We start from the raw sequence: 23,370 nt of genomic DNA, 5'->3' as shown, positions 1-23,370 counted from the left end.
TGGGATGCCGAGGCTGAGGTCAAGAGTTCGAGACCAGCCTGGCCAACATGGAGAAACCTCGTCTCTACTAAAAATACAAAAAATTTGCCAGGTGTGGGTGGCACATGCCTGTAGTCACAGCTACTAAGGAGGCTGAGGCAGGAGAATTGCTTGAACCCAGGAGGCGGAGATTGCAGTCAGCTGAGATTGCGCCATTGCACTCCAGCCTAGGCAATAAGAGCAAAACTCCATCTCAAAACAAAACAAAACAAAACAAAACAAAAAAAACAAAAGACAAAAAACAAGAAAGCTGAGTGGACAACTATGTTAGTATCAAGAGGGCAGAAGTAGAACTAATGGAACAGGACTCTAGAGAAGCCAATTTTAGCTTCATGGGAGATAGAAGTTTCTAATCCTTATCATTGGCCTGCTGTGGAAGGAGCTGCTTGTAATGACAACAGATGTCCCTGGAGACATGCAAACAAGCTAGTCTCGCTAGAGAAAGAGCCTTCTTGCATGGGGAAGTGGATTAGATGACCCTTATCTCCTTCCTGGAGCTAAGACTTGATTATAGTTGTTTTGTTTTTACAATAATTGTGATTCTGTTTTTCTTTTGTGACTACAGAAAAGGTGTGTGTTCATTTTATAACATTTAGACAATTTTTAAATGCCCAGAAGAAAATAAGTCATCTGATTGTTCCATTCAGAGATACCTACTGCTAGCATTTTGCTACAGAGGCCGTGTCAATCTTTTGAATACACATATTTCATTCAATTTTGACGAAGTGGGATACTAAGCATCATACTGTATTGTACCTGCTTTTTTTCCTTTTAAAAATTATTTTATTTTGTACCTGCTTTTTTATTAATCAGAAAACTCTAATATTATGAATGTCTTCCTTGTCATTAAGTATTTTTTGTAAAGCAAGAAGGTGAAAGCTTATTCAGTGGAGGGGGTGGTAGTGGTGGTGGGAGGAATTAGAGATCAGTGTTAGAAATTCAGAAATAAAGAGAAGTATCTAAAGTGAGCTCTTCCCACTCCCATCCCTCTACTTTCACTATCCCAAGAAATCTCGGGATTTTGGTAGCAATACGTGTGGAAAACAAGCCAGGAAAACGATCTCTAGTTTGGATGATTGGTGATGGGTGCATAAATGAAGGGCCAGGAGGAAAGGAGTGGGTTGGAATTGGGGCCATTCAGATTAATTCTGGCCTGGTCTGGCCTCGGGCCATTTCTAAGGCTGTCTCTTTCTCTTCCCTGTTTCCCTTTCCTTTTGAAAGGCATCACTACTCCTTCACACTCACTGATGTTTGCTATTCAACAAATTATTAATGAGGCTGATCTTATTTTAAGGGGTTTATTGCTGATCTTCACAGTTAAAACACACACGATAAAATATACAATGTTTTAGTTTTGTGTTAGCCAAGTCCCTCCTGATCTGCTCATAGGACGCTCTCTTTGAATTCTGCCTTCTGCTTTTGTTCCCAAGGAAGGAACTAACTAAACACACTTTTCCCCTAGTCTTTTCTAATCCCTTCTTTGGTGAAGGAGATATTGTCGTCTTCCTGTATGGAGAAACCACCCCTTACCCTAGAAGCAGCTAAGGCTCATTGATAGGTATCTCTCAGCATCTGTTGTAACTGCATCCAGATGGGGTGGATCTTATTGTGTAGACACAATAAGAACATGTTCTATTTTGGACAACCTCCCAAGTGCCTTTTCATGCCCAGGAAACTGTTTTGGGGCAGCTGGAAAGAATAGTCTTGGAGTTACAGAGAGAAATTTCGGTCGGAGTTACACATTTAGAGAGTTACTGATGATACTGTACAAGACAGCATTTAGATTGAGAAGAGACAAGTAAGGTTTGTTAGAGCTCTATCCTGGATCCTGGATGTGTGAGCAGAAAGAATTGTAAAATAAGATTGAGTTGCTCAAAGTCTGCGGAGAGCCTTTCATGGGAGGTGGTCACTGGCATCACAAAGGGAGCCGACTTCTCTTGGTGTAAGAAGCTTGGTAGTGATGGCAGAAGGAGACTGGGTGGTAGTGCTTACGGGGAAGAAACCAATGTATTGGGAGAAATGGCTTGTTCTGGGACGCGGGTAGGGAAAATAGATGATGAGCCTGGAGCATCCTGTAGTAACAGAAAGGAAGGAGTGCTCGAAACACAAAAGGATGGGGCAAGGAGCCAACCTGAAGGGGCTCCTAGTGGCCAAGGCTGGAATGATCTGACAACAAAATCAATCATGTAGTGGATTATGACACAAAGTCCAAAGGAAATATCTGTGAGACCATGCTCATATAAATACATAATTGAATGAATAAATAAATGGAGAAGAGGCAAATCTTTCTTAGAGAAGAATTTCAAATATGTATAGCTATTGCCACCCCTTTTCCTGTGTCTGCTTCATTGTCTCCCTCCTTTGAAGGGAAAACATCAGCCAAAACCAGATAAAGGACAGGATAGCCAGCCCAAACTCCTTAAAACTGTCAGTCATGAAAAACAAGGAAAAACTGAGAAGTAATGCAGTTTTAGGATACCTTGAGTTGCATCTTGGACCAGAAAGATGTCATTGATGGAAAAACTGGTAAAATCAAAATAAAATCTAAAGTTTAGTTTATAGTAACATACTAATGTTGATTTCTCAGTTTTGGCAAGTGACCAGTTGTAGTGTAAGATGTAAACAGTGAGGAAACTGGCTGGGGGTATAATCCTTTGCAACTTTTCTGTAAATCTAAAGTTATTCTAAAATAAAACATTTATTAAAAAATAAACTCTGTGTGTGTGTTGCAGAGGAAGTGGGGGAACTTGAGCTTGTTTGTAGACTGATAGTAAGTAATTGGTATATTGTAGGCTAATATCCCTGATTGATCAGGGTATTAGGGTAAGGAAGGGCATGTTTTATTAATGCACAAATAGGAGGAGATATGGAAAATTGTAGACCAAATCAGGTAAAGAAAAAGACATTGAGTGAAGAGGTAAAGTTGAGCAGTAATTTCTATACGTTTTTGCTTGTATACCTCCTACAAGAATGTTGAAAAACTGTAAATCTTTATTCTCGAACAAAACAGTTGAATCAGATTTACTTTATTAGAGAAAGTCCAACTTTTGATGGCCCTATCCATCTCATTTCATAATTCTAATTTGTATACAGTCAGGCATGGGGACGTTGTCACAAGCTTGTTACCTGGACGTGTTTAATGAGGATCTATCTATTAATATTGATTTAACCTCGGGGACTCTCCTTCTACAGAGAACTGTTCCTTTGGGGGTCTCGGAGGTATTTACACCTGGAGCAATGCACCATTTTAATATTTATTTGGGGTGGATGAGAGGACTGCTTTCCTTTTTCTACTTCTTTTTTTTTTTTTTTTTCTGTGATGGAGTCTTGCTCTATTGCCCAGGCTGGAGTGCAGTGGTGCAATCTTAGCTCACTGCAATCCCCACCTCCCAGGTTCAAGTGATTTTCCTACCTTAGCTTCCCAAGTAGCTGGGACTACAGGCGCACGCCACTATGCCTGGCTAATTTTTTGTATTTTTAGTAGAGACGGGGTTTCACTGTGTTAACCGGGATGGTCTTGATCTCCTGACCTTGTGATCCACCTGCCTTCGCCTCCCAAAGTGCTGGGATTACAGGCGTTAGCCACCGCACCTGGCTCGTGCTCTGTTTCAAGTGGAGAAAAGCAAGTGGGAAGTGAGAGCCTGAATCCTGGTTGTAAGAAAGAGGACATTTGGATATTAAGGATCTAGAAATAGATTTACTTAAAACCCTCTTTGCCCTTAGTTTGTGAGAATCTCCAGATAACCCTATTTTAAAGATAAAGGCAGAGAACCTGGAAAGTATGAAATAAGGATAGGAGGACTGCTTTGTGTTGAGGTCACAGCTGAAGGGAGAGCCAGTTAATTTCCAGTGGTGCTTATTGCTGCCCTCCTTGCTGTCTGCCTTCTGGGGAGTGCCCGTTTTTATTCTCCTCCTTTATCTCCTCCCTTTTCCTGTGTCTGCTTCATTTGAGATCTTCAGTGACAACCTTGAGCACCCTTCTTTTGGCAAAGTGATTTTAGCAGTGTCCTGGTTAAACATTCCATTGAAACGAAGTAGCAGTTCTTAGGGGATTTGACCTATGTAACTTTTAGACCAAAAATGCTACAAAGAGTAGAATTGTTGAATGACCATTGTGGTACAAATGCTATATGTTGAATGAGGTATTTTAGAGTTCTGAATAAGGCAACCTGTTTAAATTGTTTCTTTTCTTTTTCTTTCTTTCTTTCTTTCTTTTTTTTTTTTCAGAGACAGTCTTGCTCTGTTGCCCAAGCTGGAGTGAAGTGGCTCACTGTAATCTCAAATTCCTGGGCCCAAGTGATCCTCCTGCCTTAGCCTCCTGAGTAGCTGGGACTACAGGTGTGAGCCACCATGCCCAGCTAATTACAAAAAATTTTTTTTAGTAGAGGTGAGATCTTGCTATGTTGCCCAGGCTGGTCGTCAACTCCTGGCCTCAAATGATCCTCCCACCTCAGTCTCTCAAGTGCTGGGATTATAGGTGTGAGCCACCAGGCCTGGCCAACTCTTAAGTTTTTAAAAGGGCAATGAAGTTTTTGCTTTTTGGGGTTTTTTTTTTTTTTTTTTTTTTTTTTTTTTTTTAGACGGTGTCTCACTGTGTTGCCCAGGCTGGAGTGCTGTGTGTGCAATCTTGGCTCACTGCAACCTCTGCCTCCCAGGTTCAAGTAATTCTTCTGCTCCAGCCTCCTGAGTAGCTGGGACTGCAGGCGCATGCCAGGAGTCTTGAGACAGGGTTTCACCATGTTAGCCAGGCTGGTCTCAAACTCCTAACCTCAAGTGATCCGCTTACTTCAGTCTCCCAAAGTGCTGGGATTACAGGCATGAGCCACCGTGCCCAGCTGGGCAATAAAGATTAACAGGCGATGTTACTCCTTATTTGTAGGGTAAATTGGCAGGAGTGGGTCCAGAGATTCTTAACCTGAAATCCACGGAGCCTCACGTGCTTCCTAAATGGGTTTCAGAGGAATCAAACTGCATGGAAGTTTAACAAAGGTTGTGCTTTAGTGTCCTCAAATTTCATCAGAAAGCCAAAGAATACTGTGCCCCTCAAAGGTTAAGAATGGCTTTTTGTTCAGTTTCACTGCTGATCAAGATGGTGGGTTGGATACAATGGTGTTTTCAAAACACTTGGAAATAATAATGCCCATGTTTGTTTTGTGGTGCTTTTTTAGCCATATACAGTATCCAAGTCACAAACCATTTCTCCTATACCTAGTAATTTTAGATGTATTATAAATCTAGTATCATCCCACTTGTTTCAAATTACTCCCATTAATTTACATTACAAACCATTTTGAGATCCCAGGCAATCTCAGGTGTAATTCTAATCTGGTACTGATTCCATGTGTCTTTGGGGGTAAATATTTGCTATATTAAAAAAATACTTTCCATTTATTTATTCATTTATTTGAGATTAGGTCTTGCCCTGTCATCTAGGCTGGTGTTCAGTGGTTCCCTCATAGCTCACTGCAGCCTTGAACTCCTGGGCTCAAGCAGTCTTCTTGCCTCAGCCTCCCAAGTAGCTAGAACTACATATCCAGCTAATTTTTAAATTGTTTTTTAATAGAGACAATTGTTTGCTATGTTGCCCAGGCTGGTGTCAAATTCCTGCCCTCAAGCAATCTTTTTACCTTGCACTCCCAAAGCGCTGGGATTACAGGCATGAGCCACCATGCCTGGTCTATTTCCTCGAATTTATGTGCTGTCAGATCAATTAACATAGTTCAAAAAGTATAATTTTAATATTATCAATGTTACATTTCTAACCTTTGCTAAGTGGACATTTTATGAGTACGTGCTATGATGAAATATTTTTTTCAGCAATTATGTCTGATACTAATTTGTTTATAGCATAAAGATCATGGTTGGTCTAGATAAAACAGCAAGAGAAAAATGGGGAAAAACAGCCACCAAAAAATTATTGAGAGTAGACTTTTGCCTGGTTTCCTTGAAGGCTTACCACTTTACTATTGCAAAAGAAAATATGTGTACAAATGTATTTTGTTGTCTGATACAGATTTCTTACGAATGAAAATAAGTGCTGGCCAATTATGGTCCTTAAAATGATTCAAGGATTATAAATCAATACTGAATCAAAAACCTCTTAAAATTATTTTCTAAATAAGCATGATCTAGGTAAATGGTTTTCAAATATAAGCAGACCACAAGCATCACCTGTAGAATTTATTGAAATGCATATCCCTGGGACCTCACCCCACAAGGATTCTATGTCAGTAGTTCTGCAACTAGGATCTGGAGTCTGTGTTTAACATATGCCCCAGGCGGTTTGACCACATTTTGCTAAAACTGGTCTAGGTGCTAAGAGGTTACATGGAATAGCTGTAATGTATAACACCTTTAATTAAAAGAAGACTTGATGAGTGTGGAGAGGTGGAGACATGGAAGTATTAGCAAATGATGTGGAATAATTTTGCACCTCAATTATTTTGAAACCCAAAGAGCTTTTGTATATGTACATTTTATATATTGTTATTTACTATATTAAAAATTAAAATTGAGGTATTTAAAATATTTATTTTTAAAAGCCACTATATATTGACCTAAATAAAACCTTTATAAAACCGATTTTCCAAAATTAAAAAAATTATTGAGAAAGAATGGCATTATTTTACATTCATGCAAATCTCTTTACTGTCTAGCTTAATAGAAGACAGCTAGATTCTCATACAGGTTATCCAAAATGCTTGGGACCAGAATTGTTTTGGATTTCAGATTTTTTCTGATTTTGGAATATTTGCAGTATATATTCTTGTTCCAGTGAGCATTTCCTTTGAGCGTCATGTCAGTACTCAAAAAGTTTTGGATTTTGGAGCATTTTGGATTTCAGATTTTCAGATTTGGGATGCCCAACCAGATTGAAACTGATTCTCTATTCAATCTGTTGCAATGTTGTTTTGGTTGAAGTCTATAAAGAAAATTCAACTTCACACAGAAAGAGGATGAGTACTTTTAATACCTTCTTTGATATTACACCAAACCTCCGTAAGTGGTAGTTTCTTAAAGGTTAATTGCATTGTGGAATCTGAAATGAGCTTTTTTATAAAACTAAACCTTTGATACATTAAAATCAGTTGGTCCGCTTTGCACTTTTTTTCAGTGTGTCTTTCATCCATGCATGATTTTGGTTTTTAAGAGGGAGTCTCACTCTGTCACCCAGGCTGGGGTGCAGTGGCACAATCTCAGCTCATTGCAACTTCTACCGCCCAAGTTTCTGGGATCACAGATGGGTACCATCATGCCCAGCTAATTTTTTGTGTTTTTGATAGAAATGGGGTCTCACCATGTTGTCCAGGCTCTGGTATCAAACTCTTGAGTTTAAGCGATCTGCCTGCCTTTGCCTCCCAAAGTGCTGGGATTACAGGCGTGAGCCACTGCACCCGGCCTACCCATGTATGATTTTGTTATACCATTGGTCATTTGGAAACTAAGGCAGATCTTCTCATATAACTTTGATCACTGTCACCCTGATCTCATCAGGAAAGTCTTTTAAGTATTGGTGAATGAAGCTGGCAAGATTATGTGGCAGATGTAAAAAGTCTTCCAAAGTGCTTGAAAGCTCAAATTTCATCATTGGCAATAAGTACTGTCAATTGTTTTCCTCAAAGAAACAGGCTCAACTTTGTTCATTTTTAATAAAATGTCTGCCAAATACCCAAGTCAGAATAACTACGGTTTGTGAATTGTTCAAGTAAAAATGGTAGTCCATGAAGAAACAGCTAGCTCAGCTTGCAACTCAATTACACAAGTGCTTTTCTTCTAGACAGCCATTGTACTTCAGTGTGCAGTGGACTGCTTCATGGGTACTTCCATTTTGTCACAAAGAACATCAAAAAGACCCATGCTCAAGGGTCAAGATTTAATGAAAGTAATAATTCTGACTGCTTGCTTCATTAAAGACAATCATAAAGGAAACTGGCTTAAAAAGAAAAAAACCTAACGTGTGGTAGTGAAGAATGCAGTGACTACTAGTTTCATTTGCTGCCACTGCTTTGATTAGTGCGAAGGCGCCAGCAGTTTCCCCATAATTGCTTTTGCACCATCAGTGCAAATGTCAGCACACTGAAAAGACAATGTCTTTGTGTTATTCTAAAAATAGTTCTGACCTCTGAGACGGTCTTGGGGACTCCCAAGAATCTAGTAAACATACTTTGAGAACCCTTGATAGAGATGCCTTGGGCCTCCCTGCCAGCATTGTCGTTTTAGTGCCAGGCATTAACATGTTTGTATTACACGACGATTTAGTAATACAGTCTGGACTACCTCTTTATGAGACGAGGCAATGTTGTCATGATTTTAGGTAGAAGAAATGGAGAGTCCACAGTGCAGGCAGTTATTCATTATTCATCTAAGAGTCTTCAGCTCCTCCAGTGTACTCGTCCCTATGAGATGCTGAAGCACAACCTCCCTCCATCCCTGCTCATCCAAGTATTTTCCTGCGTTTGAGACGGCTTAAACGCTTTCCGTGGTCTTCTGAGTAGGAAGTGATTTCGTTTGTGCTTCGTATAGGACTTACTATATTGCATGCTCAAGTTTTTTGTTTGCTTCTTGTCAATCCCTTCATTGCTTAAGACCAAAATGAGTTAGTTTTTCCTGTAATCTACGTGTAGTCCAAAAAAGGCGAGGTGTTTTGTAAATATTTGTCTCTATGTAAGGAAATCAAAACTGAAAGCAAAGTAACACCAAGTGTGCCCGTTTCCTGAGCTCAAGCACTGGAAGGATCAAAAGTAGCGAACTTTTGGTTTACTGCCGCGGTCTTGTTCCTGCTCACTGCCGCCTCTTGGGGCCCCATATTATTCAACAAATATTCAAATTGGAGCTGGAGTTCTGAGCGGCTGGGTACTGTGTATTCCAGCGGTGGGTGTCTGTACGTAGTTAGAACCTGGCAAGAGAGCACTCGCGAGGAGCCCGCAGGCGGGGCTGGTCGGCGCCCGGGTTCTGCCCCCTGCCCGACCCTGCCTGCCGCCTGCTGCCTGCCTCCGGCTCGGGCCGCCGAGCGCCCTGCCCATTTAAGGAGGCGGGCCGTACCACCGCAACTTTCTTGACAGGGGGTATCCCGGCGGACTCGGACAACTTCAAGGGAGCCGAGAGGCGATTTCTCTTCCTTTCTAACTGTGGCCCGCGTTGTGCTGCTGCTGGGCAGGCGCTGGGCGCCGGCGATCTTCGAGCGTGGGGGCCCGTTGGCTTTCCCTTCTCAGAAACTGCGCCGGGGGCGCTCGCTCGCTCCGGATTCGGACGCGGCGCTCCCCAGGCTCGTCTGGAGTGCAGATCGCCGCAGAGGCCCCAGTGCCCGGATGTCCATCAGGATTAGCGCGAGCCAATACGGGGCGAGCCCGGGGCTGCGCCGAGGACGCCCGGGGCTGGAGAGCAGGTAGTCCCGTAACATCGGGGCGCCGCGCCGGTACGCGTACTCGCCCGGCTCCGCCAAATGGTGAGCGCGGCGCTGGCAGCAGGGCCCGCGGGGTGAAGGCGCTCATGGACGGAAGACCCCTGGCTCTATAAGCTGAATTATGGCAGCCCAGTCAAGGTAAGCCGGGTACCAGAGAAACTTTTTAAACGCATTCGTGGCGAGGGGAGCTGAAGGTTGCGGGGGCGGGCAGGGTGCGGGGAAGGAGACCGGCAGGAAGCAGCTTTGTCATTGCCTTCTCATCATTCCCGAGGCTGTGGCTTGACTAAATGTCAGATAAAAAACAGTTTGGAGAACATGCTGAACAATTTCTGCATAGCGGAGAGAAGGATGGAGTTAATGTGAAGATTAAAATTAGATAGCCCCCTTCTTCCCCCAGAACTGTTATTTTCCCGGACATTAAGTTCATTTCACTTGTCCGCCCTTGCCTAAATTTCCATTTCGGTTCTTTGTGCGCCTACCCTTCGGTTCTCTGGATTTCTTGCTTGTTGTCTCGAGGGGAAGTTTAGAAATACGATTAATGTAAAACATAGTTCACCTTGGAGAACTATGGGTGAGAATTTGCCTGGTGAGTGAAAATTTTACTGCTAGAATGTACGATTCCACATAAAACGGCCCCGCTTACGTGAATCTGCTGAGTAGGCAAAGACCGGGAACGCGCTGGGGTGGTGAAGGGGAGAGAGGATAATGAACTGCAGTTGCTGTCAGAGGAGCGCTATTGTAAGAACCTCAAGCCTGTCTTTCCATGGTTTGTTACTGGTTTTGTAATGAGCGTTAAAGAAGAGTGATGACAAGGCATTAGTGATTATTATCCAAACTGTTCTGTGCGATTTTTAGTTTTGACAGCAGTTGGTGCTAAGGGAGACTTAGGAGTTATATATGCATTCTCTTTCAACTGTGTTTTGCTGGAAAGCAGTTTGGTCTCATATTTAAAAATAATAGGGCTCTTCAAGCTGATATTTGATGTAGAACAGTGATTTTGGGAGGTCTCAGAAGACTTAACAAATTTCACGTCTGAAGACTCAGATCATGGAGAGAAATGAATGTTAAATGTTCATGTTTGGGCTGGATGAGACTGAATTTTTTTTCCTACGAAGTAGAACTTTCTAGGAAGGAAAGAGCTTCTCTGTGTAGAGTATCTCCTATGTGCTACCTGCTTTTTATATTTCTTCCTCTCAACCCAGTGGTTTATCCTCTGCCTCCATTTTATTGATAGTTTTAAGAAAGTGGTTCTTAATCTGGGGCCAAGTAGTAGAACTTGGATGAGAAACAGAAGTTGCGTCTCTATTTTTGTTAACCTCTAACTGAAATTTAGTATTTTTTTTTTTTTAAAGTAGGAATAGAGATAAAACTATAGTACCAGTCCTGGTGATGTTATCACAAATAGAAACTATGTGTCTTTTCATAATCTTATTACAATTGTTGCAGATATCTTCAGATAACTTTTGCGCTTTCCACTCAGGAAATTAAGGAACTGCTTTATCTTGCTTAATTCAGTCGTAAAGAAAAACAGTACTGTACTATTAATTTCTTTTAAATGTTTTAATAGGTGCTTGTCTATATAATCTGGCCCCTTTGTATTCTTATGTATTTTATTTAATGTATTTAAAAACATTATTTTGATAGTGGTGTTATTCATCAGACTGCTACAGAGGTCTATGGCACAAAATCTTCCATTAAGATACCTTGATCTAAGAAGTTAGTAAATGCTGTGTGACAGAGCTCAGTAGTATAGCGCAGGGATTTGAACCCAGGTGTGAGAGATTCAATGCCAGCGCTCTTAAACTAATGATAAAAATAAAATGAGACACAAGCTAAATTGGACACTGCTGTGTGCCAGGCACAGCGTTAAGCAACTTTAATTGGATTAGCTCTTTGACTCTTCTCGGGCACCTAAATAGGTAAGTACTTTTATTATCCACATTTGTTAGTTAAGGAAACTGAGGTCCTGCCTGGCTGTTTCTTGCTTGAGGTCACAAAGGTGGAGCAACGCCTGACTCCAGATCTGCTTTGCACACTTCCTCCCTTACGTGCTTCCTCTTTAATGCTGAGGTGAGATGTTAAAGGGAGCTGCCAAGCCTCAGTATAACAGTACAAAGAATGATTCCTGCTAAAATTGGTTGTTTGTAATATGTAATAATCCTGAGTTATCAATGTGGTGGTTCAGCTTGCCAGCAATTAAAATAGATGAATTGTGGTTATTTCTGATCCTCTACCTGGCCTTCCGACATTCCCTGGAACTAGGAATAGTCACAAGACTGTTACGTCTGCTGTTTTCTTCGTGTGTTGGGAGTATATCTCACATTTTGTAAATGTCCGTTTTCTTTGGTTACACCTGGAATGTGGGCCACGTTCGTTCAGATATTGTGCTCTGTGGGAGAGAAGGTAATCTTTGAGATCCAGAGAGAATATATGGAAAAGATTCAATATATTTTGGGACTTCAGGGAAACTCTAAAGCTGGGCCACGTTGCCCTGAGTAGTGCTAAGAGAAACCGAAACATCACCTGTGATGTAAAAGCTCAGGTAGTGAACCATGTGCTATGCATTAGTGTTTGTTTGCTCTTGAGACAATTAATTTAGACTGACAGACTCATTGTACTTACGATTCATAGCTCGGTGTTTAACCACACTAGTTTCATTGTGCATTGTTTAGTTTGATTCCTGATTTGATATTGATGGGTGATATATGACTTAATTTTTTATGCAAATTGATTAGGCAGTGTATTCCCGTCCCTGTAGTTCACTCCTTAAGGCAAGATATTGTCTCCCACATTTTAGTCTCCCCTACATAAGCTAGAAGTACTTTGAATTGAGAGATTACCTAAGTATTTCTTGGCTTGTGGACTTTTATAAATTAAGGTTGTATATTCCTCTACCTCATTTTAAAACCTAAGAGTAGGAAATTTGTTTTGTGGTTGATTTCTTCTCTTAAAGCTGGAAGACATTTCTTGACTAAAATGCGAATTAAATGCTTTTAAAATTTAAATTTTGGGGGCCATATTTTGAAAACAATGAATATTTGGTTTATTGTGTTCCCAGAGTTGTGGAGAAAGGTGGTCACTGAGAAATGTCATGTCAGTTAAAGCGGATAGTATGCTGTGTCTGGGCTCTCAGATAAGTGTGTGCTTTCTTTGGAACCTATAAACATAACAGACACATTGAATATACTTCCTTGTGGAAATTGCAACAAACTTGCTTTCTTTAATGTGAAATAGTTACAGAACATGACTTTAGTTACTGGACTCTGATGGAAAGTGCATCCAGACTATTTTATAGAAGTATAAAAACTAGCAACTGATTAACGTAACAGTTTATAGACTTTTTTTTTTTTTTTCTGCAAGGATTAACAGTGCTTTATACTGAGGAGTGATGTTGATGAATACAGGAAAAAGGAGGGCTTTGTCTGATTCCCCGCCTCTGCTGCTAACCCTCTCATTGAAGCAAATCCCTGAATTCTAGAAAGGAAAATATACATACCTTCAAATACCATCAGGGATTAGCCAGTTAAAAAAAATCACCTGATGCTACCTGAGAACCCCTGGCCCTAGGGGTGTATGCGTGGGAGTGGGGGAGTTGAACTTGCTTCTTTGGGAGAGTTGAATCTGGTGGCTGAGCATGGAGCTTCTCAAAAGAAAGGATTTATAGACAAACTGCAGAAGGAAAGTAGGTTCAGTCAACTCTCCCACAGTTTTTAACTTTTGAATTTGACTAAAATTAATGTTAATGAAGCTTTGAAAAATCAATAAAGAAGCAAAGTCAGATTGTTCCCAAGATTAATATGAAGCTGGTTTTTGGTGGATCTCTTTTACTCTGGGGAGGGAAAGTTTTCCGTTGCGAAAAGCAGTGCTCTTAAACTGGTGTAGAACCAGTTTTGCCCCGCCCTATGCCCATGTCTCTGATTCTTTGAGCTAGTGATTACCTTGGAAGAAAATTCGTGAATGCAAAACAGCTTTGATTAAAAATGAGCCAATATCAAAGAGAATGCTGTGGTTTTGGAAAGGTACAGTTCAGGGAAGAGATTTTGGGACAGAAATAATTTATGTAGTATTTTGATCCATTGAATATTCTCATTTTTTCCTTCTTGTGACACCGTTGTAAACAGTGTCCTTGACAGAAGAGAAACACAAACAGGTCTTTTAAGTGATTTCTTTCTAGTTCATCCTGAGAGCCCAGTTGAGCTTCCTGACTCATAGTCTAGAGCTGCTTCCATGATAAAGACTGAAGGAGCGGTGAGTCATTTTTTAAAGTCAGCTGATTTATGGGGATGTTGTTGTTTTGGCAAAATTAATGCAAGTGATCTCTCAAGAGATTTTGCTGGATTCTCTATCATACCATGAAAAGATATTCCATAGCTGGATTTACACTCTTGAAAATGGGGTTTTTATGGGTGCTGCATTTAAAAATTTTAAATTTCAAATATATTCAGGAATAAAAATATTATAGATGAGAGAGAAATCTACTTTTTCATCTTGGTTCTGTCATTTATTTGCTGTGAGCCTCCAAATCTATTTTTTACATAATAGCTGTAAGATAGAGGAGTTATAAAGCTGATTTGTTAACTATTGCTTTGAGGTATATATAAACTTAGTTTTCTGTTAGCAAATTTCTCCATTTCATTTTTTTTGCATAAATATACCTATTTTAGTAGAGATGGGATTTCACCATATTGGCCAGGCTGGTCTCCAACTCCTGACCTCAGGTTTCTTTTCCAAGATAGGCAAATAAACTTACTCTAATTCTGTATGTCAGATACAGTGGAAATACAATATGCACCTCTAGGACAAAGTTTCTTAGAGCCACGTTTCTTGGCTCAGAAATAGAGACATATAGTGAGGCTGAGTATAATCTCTTTGTTGTGGTTCAGTTACATTTTATTGATATAGGGTGAGTACATAACTTTTACAGTAAATGATTACCAATCAGTACATTTTATTGATATCGGATGAGTACATAACTTTTACATGTTAAATGATTACCATTTTTACTTGAATGTGAAAATTGGGGGAGCTGAAGTAGTATTTTCTGTCTCCTTCAGATGGTCCTCAATTCGTTTTATTATGAATATAATGTGTTCATTTGCTCAAAATAACACAGCAGGTAGAATGTACAATGTCTTGCTGAAGTACAAATGTATCAGATGAACTTTAGATTTACACTTCAGGAGAAAATAATATGTATAACTTTTGGTGCTAATACTCCAGGGAACTAAAAGTAAAGATTAACTTTAAAACCATGAAAATTGCTGACTTTCTGTGTCTTGGCAGTGATCAGTGTTGAGAATCCCTCCCCTGTGCAAACTTTTTCCTTTTCTTATCTATCCACGGGGAGTTAAAGCTTAACCTGATGGCCACACAGCCAACAGACCTGGCATCTTGAAAGTCTTGTTCTCTGCTGAATATCTGTTTTCTTGTGTTAGTTTATTAGCTTTGTTTTTAATTTAACTAGATTGAACTGCTATCAGGTTCTTTCTTTTTTTTTTTTTTTTTTTTTTTTTTTTTTTTTTTTTTTTTTTTTTTTTTTTTTTTTTTGGGTTTCGCTCTTGTTGTCCAGGCTGGAATGCAATGGCGCGATCTCGGGTCACAGCAACCTTCGCCTCCTGGGTTCAAGCCATTCTCCTGCCTCAGCCTCTGGAGTAGCTGGGATTACAGGCATGCACCACCATACCAGGCTAATTTTGTATTTTTAGTAGAGGTGGGATTTCTCCATGTCGGTCAGGATGGTCTCGAATTCCCGACCTCGGGTGATCTGCCCACCTTGGCCTCCCAAAGTGCTGGGATTACAGGTGTGAGCCACCACGCCTGACTGAACTGCTATCAAGTTCTTAAGGCTATTGCTCGGAGCAGTAATTTGGTGACAGATTTAATATATTAAGAGGAAATCCCAGGGGTAACATCTTGTCTAAAGGAACTCAAGCAGACAAAGGGTAAAATATTTTTATTGACACCTAGATTGCCTTTATTTTGGTATGTTTTCAAAGGGCACTCACTGTTGGATTGCATTCTAAAAAGTACCAAGAATTGCTTTTCCTCCATGGTGGTTCATATGGGTGAGGGCTTGGAGACCCCACAGGCCACATGATCCTTTGTTTTGGTCTGGGGAAGAGTTAAGGCTGTGAGGAAGATCTTACCTCTTTTTTTATTTTTATTTTTTATTTTTTCAATTTTTTACTGCTGGATTGGCAACTAAACAAATAAAAAGTAAAAGGGTATTTTAGGGGTAATATGGTCATATGAGGTTCAGGGTTCTCAAACTTGATTAGACACAAAAATCACTGTGGTTGCTTTTTAGTGTGCAGATTCTGCTCCCACTCCCCCAGAGATTCTGAGTGGACAGGTTCTGGGTGGAGCCCTGCTGTCTGTAAGGCCAGGGGCACAGGTACGGTGCTTTGTGAGATGGTGTGTGTGTGAGTGAGAGAGATCATGTAAACCATGTTGTACAATGCTATTAAATTTTGATTTAATATATGCTTATAAATATACATTTTTCCCTCTCCTGTTGAAACAGACTGGAGGTTGGTAGAGAAGGTGGGTATCCACCTCCATGAATTTATCCTTATATTACAAACTGTTGGTTGAAATGTCCAAATGTGTCTGTTAAAAAAATAATAATAAAATAAAAGATACCAAGAAGCATTGTCCAGTGTTTAATCATACAGCACCTTCCAAGAATTGTCTCTTCTCAAGGACCAGGGTATTTAATTTATGTTTTTCTATCCTTGTGGGCTCCCTCCCCAGTTAAGTCTCTCTCTCTCTCTACCACACACACCCCAGTTTATCAGGTGGCAGTTGTTTTTGTTCCCAGGGAAAAGTTAAAATGGCTTGGTCAGTTGTGTCCAAACTTTGTGAAACTGAAATGAAAGTTTTGTTTTTTAATAAAAGCTTTGCTTAGGGGTACTGCTGAACAAATAACGTTCAACAAGACATTTTAAATGGAACTCCTACTGGGAAGTAAATGTTAAAATTATAGCAGATGTCACTTCCTGTAACAAAATTCAGGAAACAGTCTTTGGTATGTGGGTGTTGTAACTTTTCAATTCTTGGAACTTTCCTTCAGGAAACTGTCCTGTCAGAAGCAAAGCAGTCAATAAAATATGAAGCACAACTTAAATTGTGTTATGCAGTGTAATTAAATTTTGATTTGGTGCATATGTTTTTGTGGTCAAGACAGAACCAAGATTATCACGTGACTTTCATCCTGGACAATGTGTGTCTGGATAACTTGTTAAATTGCCTCTCCCCCACTGATCTCCCATTCTGGTTGCTTTAAAAATACAGGTGTATCTGATTTACTGTGGACTTGAATTTATGGAAAGTGGTATAAATTTAATTAGTTCTCGTTTTGTACAAAACTATGAAACCTGTTTCTAACATGGCCTATCTAGTAAGTTGGTAGCTTTGAGCTTTGATAAAGTTTGAGTCCATGATATTATGGTTTAAGAAAATTTTTCCTTAAAGGAAAACAGAATGTGTTATTGAGTTAATATGCTAGGTTTTAGTTGTTAATTTGCTGAAAGGATGTTCATTGGTATAAAGTAACCTGCAGCTCTGTCCTTTTATATTTTTTCAGGTAATTTTGACCTAGCAATTACAGCTATAGGAATGTTTTCCTGTTACTCGTTTATAGTCTGTCTCTCCCTCTCCCCTCCAGCCTCCTTTTAGAGTTAGACAGTGCTAACTCTCCATTTAAAAAAGTTGTGTAAAAATAAACTTTGTACCATAGGGGGAAAATTAGGCAGTAACATTTACTGGCATTAGAATAGTAAAAGGATAAAATGAAACCTAGTGTATTACATTTATACATAACTGAGGTTTTATAACCTAAAAATATTGGAAAGAATTATTAACGTTATTCGAATTGTCTACTTATCTTGTGACTTGGTTTTAGTAAAATTCAAAGTACCACTGGAACTTAGTTTTTGTTTTTAAGTGGGAACTCTGCCCAGAAGACAAAAAGTCCTAGGTTGGCAGTTATAAAAGATTGAATTTGATAATTCTATCACTGCTGATGGTGTGAGTTTTTTATTTGTTCTTACCCTTAGGGCAGGGAGGGGCCTCCTCTTACAAACACCTTCATTTCTTTCTTATTTTAGGAGTCATGTTTCTTTAAGGATAAAGTAAACTCGTTAAGTTTACTTAATTCTGAGTTTAAATTTGTAGGCTTTACAGAGAGTCTTGGCAGTTTATGATAAGCCTAGCATAAAACTTGATTTCTTTCTGAGGTCACTCGTATTCTGTGTTGACATCCTTACAGTATTGGTATTATCCATGATCTTAGAGTATTTTAAAGAATGAAGTAGTCAGGTGCGGTGGCTCACGCCTGTAATCCCAGCACTTTGGGAGGCCCAGGCGGGCGGATCATGAGGTCAGGAGATCAAGACCATCCTGGATCACACGGTGAAACCCCGTCCCTACTGAAAATACCAAAAAAATTAGCCGGGCATGGTGGTGGGCGCCTGTAGTCCCAGCTACTTGGGAGGCTGAGGCAGGAGAATGGCGTAAACCCGGGAGGCAGAGCTTGCAGTGAGTGGAGATTGCGCCACTGCACTCCAGCCTGGGTGACAGAGTGAGACTGTCCCCCGCCCCCCAAAAAAAATATTTTATTGAGGTCTATTGTATATGTCATAAAATTCACTCATGTCAAGTGACAACTCAGTGATGTTTAATTATTTTACTGAATGGAGTGACCAGTTTTATAACATTTTATCCCATACCTGGTAAGATCCCTCCTGCCCATTTACAGTTAATCCCCGTCCCCAGCCCTACCGCCATAACATACTTTCTCTCTCTGTAAATATCCCTTTTCTGGGCATTTCACATAGTGGAATCATAAATGAAGTATTTGGTTTCTTGCATCTGACTCTTTTTACTTGCATATGTATATATATTTTAAATTTACCAGCCTCAGTGCATTCTGGCCATACTTGCATAATTTTTTGAGGTTCATCTGTGGCGCACCATGTATCAGTAATTCTGTCCTTTTATCGCTGAATAGTATTCTGTTAATAGATGTGATGGACGGGTTGTCCCAGTTTTTAAAAAATTATGAATAATGTTGCTATTAACATTTACATGCAAGACTTTGTGTGGACATATGTATGTGTGTGTGTGTGTGTATATATATGTGTGTGTGTATATATATATATATATAGTTTTTTTTTTTTGGTTAGATAGCTAAAGGTGGAATTTCTGGGTCCTATGATAGGTTTTTGTTTGACTTTTTGAGAAAATACCAAACTGTTCTTCAAACTATATGCCCAGTCTAACTTTGAACTGATCTAATTTAGTCAATTTCTTGCAAGTTGTTTGCTATCTTCTTAGTTATTTGGGCTATGAAAGTAGTGGCTCTGAGGTCTGATCAATTTTGCATTTGATTGTTAGAAAATTGTATATTGTTTTCAATTTATATGTAATCTTAAAACACAGCTCATTTTTTCCCCCATATGCAATTCTTTATTGTATTTCGTAATTTGGGCTTTTCGATTAAGAAATTCGTATCAAGGAATGTTTAAACAATGCCAGATTGAGTTTAAAATACCAATGCATGCTGATTATTGTCAAAATAGTAAAGAAAACTCCAGCTCCGCAACTCATAAATCCCTCAAATAGCAGAATTTAAATATATTGTTTGTTAAATAGAAATCCTTTATTTTATAATTGCAAAATGGTCCTGGAAATTGTTATTACAGTGTGCATTTTAAATAAAAGCGCTTGGGCAAAAATGAGCTGTTCTCGTTCACTAGAGCCTCACATGCAAAGATAAGTTATCTAGGTGAAGCGTCTGGAAATTATTCAGACTTGGGTCCTGCCTGGGGAAGGCGGTGACTATGTGCCCTCACTGATGGTGTGCTCCGACTTCAGGAAAAGATAGATCTGTTGCAGAAACAAAATGTTTGATGAAATGCTCTGAAAGTATCTTTAGGAGCATGTGTGATGGTAGTGAAAATGAATCATCTTTTTAGCACTCAGTCATTCTATTAAAAAAAAAAAAAAGAGCTGTGAGGCTCTGTCTAGAAGCTGTCTTCATTTCTTCCTTTATGAGCCTTTCAAGTGTTCTTTCAACTTGGAGAGCCTCAGTGCATTGTGGCAAGTTACTGAAATCTGCTGCTCTGCGTATTAATTTACCTACTTAAGAATTATATCAGTATCAGCAGCTTTATGAATGTGGCCAATTCACATGCATTAAGTGTTTTTCATATTATCTGTAAATGTATTGAGTACTTCATTGTTCACTAAGAGCCAACTATTGGTGTGTGCAGGGCTCTGAGTTGGTTTAGATAAATACACTATCTCCCTCCCTACAAGGAGCTCATAGTTTGGTGGGAGAGACAGAAATGAGCAAACAGACAAATAAAACAAGTGCAAATTGTGAAAACACAATGGCAAAAAACAAACAGGATACTGTGAGGGAATAATAGGGGGTGGGGAATTGGTCTTGGTTTTGGCGGGGAGAACCTCTGAGGAGGGTTACCTGAGGCAGAGAAAAGAGCAGACCATGACACATTAGAGAAATGTAATTGTCCCTCTAGAATGTACATGGAAGTCAGTGGTGATGGTGGTGAGAAGAATGGCTTTTTTTGAGACAGAGTTTCGCTGTGTTGCCCACGCTGGAGTGCAGTGGCGCAATCGTGGCTCGCTGCACCCTCCAAGAATGGCAGTTTTAAACAGGGATAAAAATGTTAGGAAATGACCATCATGTGGCAGTTTCTTGAAATAAAAATTTGATCGTTTTAGTGGTTTGTAGTTCTACCAAAACTTAGCCCTGTTTTTATTTTAATAAAGGCAAAGTGAGTACCATAACAACCTAGCTATGAACTTTAAAATAGAGACTATATTTCTGAAACTTAGGCTTAATTGGCACATAAATACAAACACATTAAACAAGTGTTGAAAAGAAATTTGAGAGGACATTTTTCTTTGGGAGCCATCAAATAAGGGATATGGTAGAATTTAGAAAGACCCCCAGCTCAGTGAGGTACAGTTATAAGGAAGTGAAGATTTAGACAGTAAGGAGGGCATTCCATCTGGCTATTAAATATAAAGGTTAATTTACAAAACAACCTTTTATACGTGTGAAGGACTGTTATGGGAGGTGGGGTGAAAGAAGGCCTCTATCTCTGCCAAAAAAAGTGGTGTTCTTTTTATATATTTAGCAGTAGGAAATAATCTTCTGCCTTGGATATTTTAGGAAGTAGCAGATGGTTTAAGTACCTGTGATATTATGATTATATATTGGTTTTTGTCCATGGTTCCTGGCCCATAACTCCCACAATCCTTGTTAATCTTTTGTTATAATGGTGGGGCACTTTAGGCCTCAGGAAACAGAATCTCTCTCTGTGACCTTCTCTTATCTTCCTTTCACTTGCCCAAGGCAGGACTCTAATCTGATTGTGAGTCTAAAGACTTTTATTCCTGAGAGGTCCTGCCCCATACTCTGGAGGAAGGAATGCTGCACAGAGAGGCCAAGAAAAATCTGAACTGATGGCCTTGCTTGATTTAGATCATACCCTTTTTGTCCAATCACATTTCTACATGGTGGTCAATCTTGCCTATACTATGAAGTCTCCATAAAAGGCCCACGAGGGCTAGGTCTCCAGAGAGCTTCTGGATAGCTGAGCACGTGGAGGTTCCGGGAGAGTGGTGTGCCCAGGGAGGGCATGGAAGTGCCACGCCCCTTCCCCCATATCTCACCCTACACATCTCTTCATCTGTATGCTTTGTAATGTCCTTTACAATAAACCGGTAAACGTTAAGTAGGTGTTTCCTTGAGTTCTGTGAGCTGCTCCAGCAAATTAATCGAAACCGTGGGATCCCAACTGCAAGCCAGTCTATGAGAAGTTCTGGAGGTCCAGACCTGTGACTGGTGTCTGAAGGGATGGCGGGGGGCAGTCTTGGGGGCTGAGCCCTCGACCTATGGGATCTGACTCCGTCTCTAGGTAGTGGTGTAGATAGTAGGAAAATCTCCTCCTCCCACGTTTGATCACAGAAATCTGTGTTGATGGTTGTTGTGGTGTGAGAGCAGAGGAAAAACACGGTTAGAATTTTTTGAAAACAGCACCTTTTTCTCAAGGGATTCTGTGGTTTCTTGAAACAATGTGATCACAACAAACTACTGTAGGAACTGAAAGTTTTTGTCCTTTGTGTATCACAGCTATATTTAATTACATGAAGTTGCTTCAAAGATCTGCATTCATTATCATCTCATCTCTCTTGTACCTCTCTCCACAGTTATTTTCAAATGAATGTATTGAGTTGTAGACCTTTGTGGCATAATGATTGTTTTTATGAGTGTTTCATAACCATGTAAGAAAGAACGTATTTGCTTTATTTTCAGAGTCCAGAGGTAAATGTGGTTTTGTATCTTACATTATTTCTGTATTCTCATTTTGTCTGTCTGATCTGCCATGGACTGAGAGATGAATAAAAGCTTCATACGAGTACACTACTGTCTTAAGTTTCTTGCTTTGCAAATGTTGATGCCATGTTTTTTATTTTTATTTTTTGCAATGGCGTCTCGCTCTGTTGCCCAGGCTGGAGTGCAGTGGAGCAATCTCGGCTCACTGTAGCCTCCACCTCCTGGGTTCAAGGGATTCTCCTGCCTCAGCCTCCCCAGTAGCTGGGACTACGGGCATGTGACAACACATCCGGCTAATTGTTTGTATGTTTAGTGGAGATGGGGTTTCACCGTGTTAGCCAGGATGTTCTCAGTCTCCTGACCTCATGATCCACCTGCCTTAGCCTCTCAAAGTGCTAGGATTACAGGTGTGAGCCGCTGCGCCCAGTAATGCCATGTTTTTGATGCACAGATAGTCATCATTGTTAATGTCTTCTTTTCAGATTGTCCCCTTTGGTACTGTTAGTTTTTCATGTATTCTTCCAGGTTTCTTTGAGTATAGGTGATATTTCTTAAAAAGATGTGTATCTTTTAATATTTTCTCCATGTGGATTTTATTTTGGTTTAAGGAGTGATGGAAGGTTTCTGAACCCTTCCTCTCTTCCCCAAGACTCGCCATTCTGTTCTCTATATTTAAGCGCCATCATCAAATTCACTGTACCTTTGTACGTGTTTTAATATATGATGAGGCTGATTGCCCTTCTTTACCCTTCTGAGGTGCACTCTCAGAATTTTTGTGGCTGTTTTCTCATGTACTTTTTCCAGATGAATTTGAGTGTTCTGTCAAACAACTTGGGGCCTTATAATAGGATGACTTCCTAACAAATTTGTAAAACCTCATCCTGTTTTTCAGAAGTATTAAAGTTTTAAATGGATTACCGTGTTCTTTGTAGATTTTCATGGAATGGAAAAGGCTAAGTAGAGTGCCAGGGACTCCTGAGTCACTCACCAGACACCACTCATTTATCTTGGAGACATTAGGGAAATCCTGTTTGCCTCAGTTTATCCAGGAGTAAAAAATGTATACTTGCTCTTGTCATAAATGAATGTATTTTTAATGTAACACCGTAAAAGTGGAATCATATTTCTATAGGTGACTTACATCTGGCTTTAGGCAGAAGGAGTGTTTCACAGTATCATTGTTTCTGTGGATAGTATCCCACTTTCTGACAGACTTGATTGAATCAGTATGCCTTGGAAATAACAGATGTAATTTAGGCTCTTTAAAATCTTTTTTTTGTAGTTCAGTAAAACAGAAGTTAATTATAAGTTAATTGTAGTTAAAAGAGAAATGTCTTCCTGAATCTCAGCAATTTGTCTAAACATTTTCTTTTTGTTCCTTTTCAACTTTTTATTTATACGTTAAATTTTTTCACATGGTTGACTCATTCTTTGTATGTGTTTGATAAGTGATTTAGTCAACACATAGGGAAAAAGGGATTTGGATTACTTTAGACTGTTAGGATTTTTGAGATTGTCATTTTGAAGAGGAACAGATAAATCTTTCAGATCTTTATGC

The 23,370-nt window shown here is 39.7% G+C and overlaps 1 protein-coding gene across 4 annotated transcripts in view; it reads left to right on the top strand.

Moving 5' to 3' along the window:
- Positions 1 to 23,370, top strand: part of AFF1 (ALF transcription elongation factor 1) — a 207,353-nt gene that overhangs the window by 61,362 nt on the left and 122,621 nt on the right. The window contains exon 1 of one of the 4 annotated variants that reach the window (XM_050790411.1): positions 9,070 to 9,580. The exons of the other annotated variants lie outside the window; for them this stretch is intronic. Coding sequence (XP_050646368.1) covers positions 9,564 to 9,580 — 17 coding nt within the window. The 5' untranslated portion in view covers positions 9,070 to 9,563. Of the gene's footprint in view, positions 1 to 9,069; positions 9,581 to 23,370 lie in introns of those variants that run through there. 4 annotated transcript variants of the gene reach the window in all.

Source organism: Macaca thibetana, chromosome 5 (assembly GCF_024542745.1).
Source record: "Macaca thibetana thibetana isolate TM-01 chromosome 5, ASM2454274v1, whole genome shotgun sequence".
NCBI lineage: Eukaryota > Metazoa > Chordata > Mammalia > Primates > Cercopithecidae > Macaca > Macaca thibetana.
This window is presented reverse-complemented; position numbering and strand designations above follow the sequence as displayed.